Source organism: Rhagoletis zephyria, unplaced genomic scaffold, assembly GCF_001687245.7.
Source record: "Rhagoletis zephyria isolate East Lansing unplaced genomic scaffold, Rhagoletis_zephyria_1.1 Rzeph_scaffold_02388, whole genome shotgun sequence".
In the NCBI taxonomy this organism is placed as follows: domain Eukaryota; kingdom Metazoa; phylum Arthropoda; class Insecta; order Diptera; family Tephritidae; genus Rhagoletis; species Rhagoletis zephyria.
This window is the reverse complement of record NW_016159472.1, coordinates 42,976-44,551: the sequence shown is the minus strand read 5'-3', so window position 1 is coordinate 44,551 and position 1,576 is coordinate 42,976. Positions and strand designations below refer to the sequence as shown.

At 37.2% G+C, this 1,576-nt stretch overlaps 1 protein-coding gene across 1 annotated transcript; it reads right to left on the bottom strand.

The window, feature by feature from the left end:
• Positions 1 to 569: 569 nt before the first annotated feature.
• LOC108366732 (uncharacterized) lies at positions 570 to 1,204 on the bottom strand. Its single transcript, XM_017621190.1, has 2 exons — positions 841 to 1,204; positions 570 to 694 (listed from the first exon to the last, which is right to left on the bottom strand). The coding sequence occupies exons 1-2, from the start codon at positions 1,202 to 1,204 to the stop codon at positions 609 to 611; spliced, it is 450 nt and encodes a 149-aa protein (XP_017476679.1). The 3' UTR covers positions 570 to 608.
• Between the last annotated feature and the right edge of the window lie 372 nt (positions 1,205 to 1,576).

The following is a 1,576-nucleotide window of genomic DNA, read 5'->3' as shown; positions in this document are numbered from 1 at the left end:
TTTAATGATGAAAATTTTTTGGTAGTTTGGAAACTGATTTGGTAGTCGTTTTGGTACCTAAAAATATTTTCAAGTGGCAACGCTGGTCTATTGATTTGCGTTAAAGTTTAATACCTTAGGCCCTTCTGTAATAGTGGCTGCTTCGCTACTTGCTGCTAAGTTCACAAGATATCGTACCGTAATGTCTTTTGACAGACTTCCTTTGTCCTTGGGAACACTTTCGCTATATATTTTCTCAGTCTTAACATTTTCAAGTAGCAAATTTCACAATTTTTTGCCACTTTTCGTGCGGTCCCGCCTTTCCGCAGTAAATCTATTATTTACATTTATGGTTCCTGATTAACTATATTATTTACTGGTGATCACTTCTTCAATAAATTACAATACAGAAAAAAGTCATCTGACTTCCAACTAAGTAAGAGATAACTGTCAAATGCAAAACTGAGAGTAACTGAGAGACTGTAACATCTGCCTCAATTTACATTTTTGTCTGCTGGTTTTTTTATTGTTGTTGTATTGACTTCAAATCAATATATATTCGCAAACGTTTCGTGCTGTGTGGACGTGTTTTTCTTCGCTCTTCGATTTTAATCATAATATCAGCTTAACTATTGTGACATTGACTCTTTTATATATTTGCTTTTTTGCAATGATGAAAACACGATATTGATTGAGACAGTGACTCTTGTGTTTTCTAAGGAAATTATACCTTAATATTTATTTTATATTAAAGCTAGATGATGCCTTGCGCATGTGGCCACAAAGTTGATAGGACGCAATCAACAGTGCTGTGCGCGAAGTGCAATGTACTCTTTCATACGAAATGTGTTGGTATTCTACCGGCAGATGCAGAATTTTTGCTCAGCTCAGACAAGAGCTTCATTTGTAAAGGCTGTGCTGAAGCTCGTCGTGATTCCCTCCGTTCGCCTCCTCCGCCCGTTGTCGTGGAGGAAAATTCAAAAACTTCTAATATCACCAAATCTATCTCTTCGAACTCTTCTAACTCTGTGAAATCAAAGCCCGCTGGCTCTTTAAAGCTAAATGGTAATTCAAATGATAATACAAATACCAATAAGCAACAAGTTACATTGGGATCTCTATACAATGTGGTTGTCGCTCTTCGAAATGAGAATGCCCGCGTGAATAATCTGATCAGTGCTTTACGGGAAGATAACAATAATTTATTGTTAAAAACTGAAAACATTCACTCAGATCTTCTTTCCATGCAGCGCAATCTGCTTNTCAGCTCAGACAAGAGCTTCATTTGTAAAGGCTGTGCTGAAGCTCGTCGTGATTCCCTCCGTTCGCCTCTTCCGCCGGTTGTCGTGGAGGAAAATTCAAAAACTTCTAATATCACCAAATCTATCTCTTCGAACTCTTCTAACTCTGTGAAATCAAAGCCCGCTGGCTCTTTAAAGCTAAATGGTAATTCAAATGATAATACAAATACCAATAAGCAACAAGTTACATTGGGATCTCTATACAATGTGGTTGTCGCTCTTCGAAATGAGAATGCCCGCGTGAATAATCTGATCAGTGCTTTACGGGAAGATAACAATAATTTATTGTTAAAAAC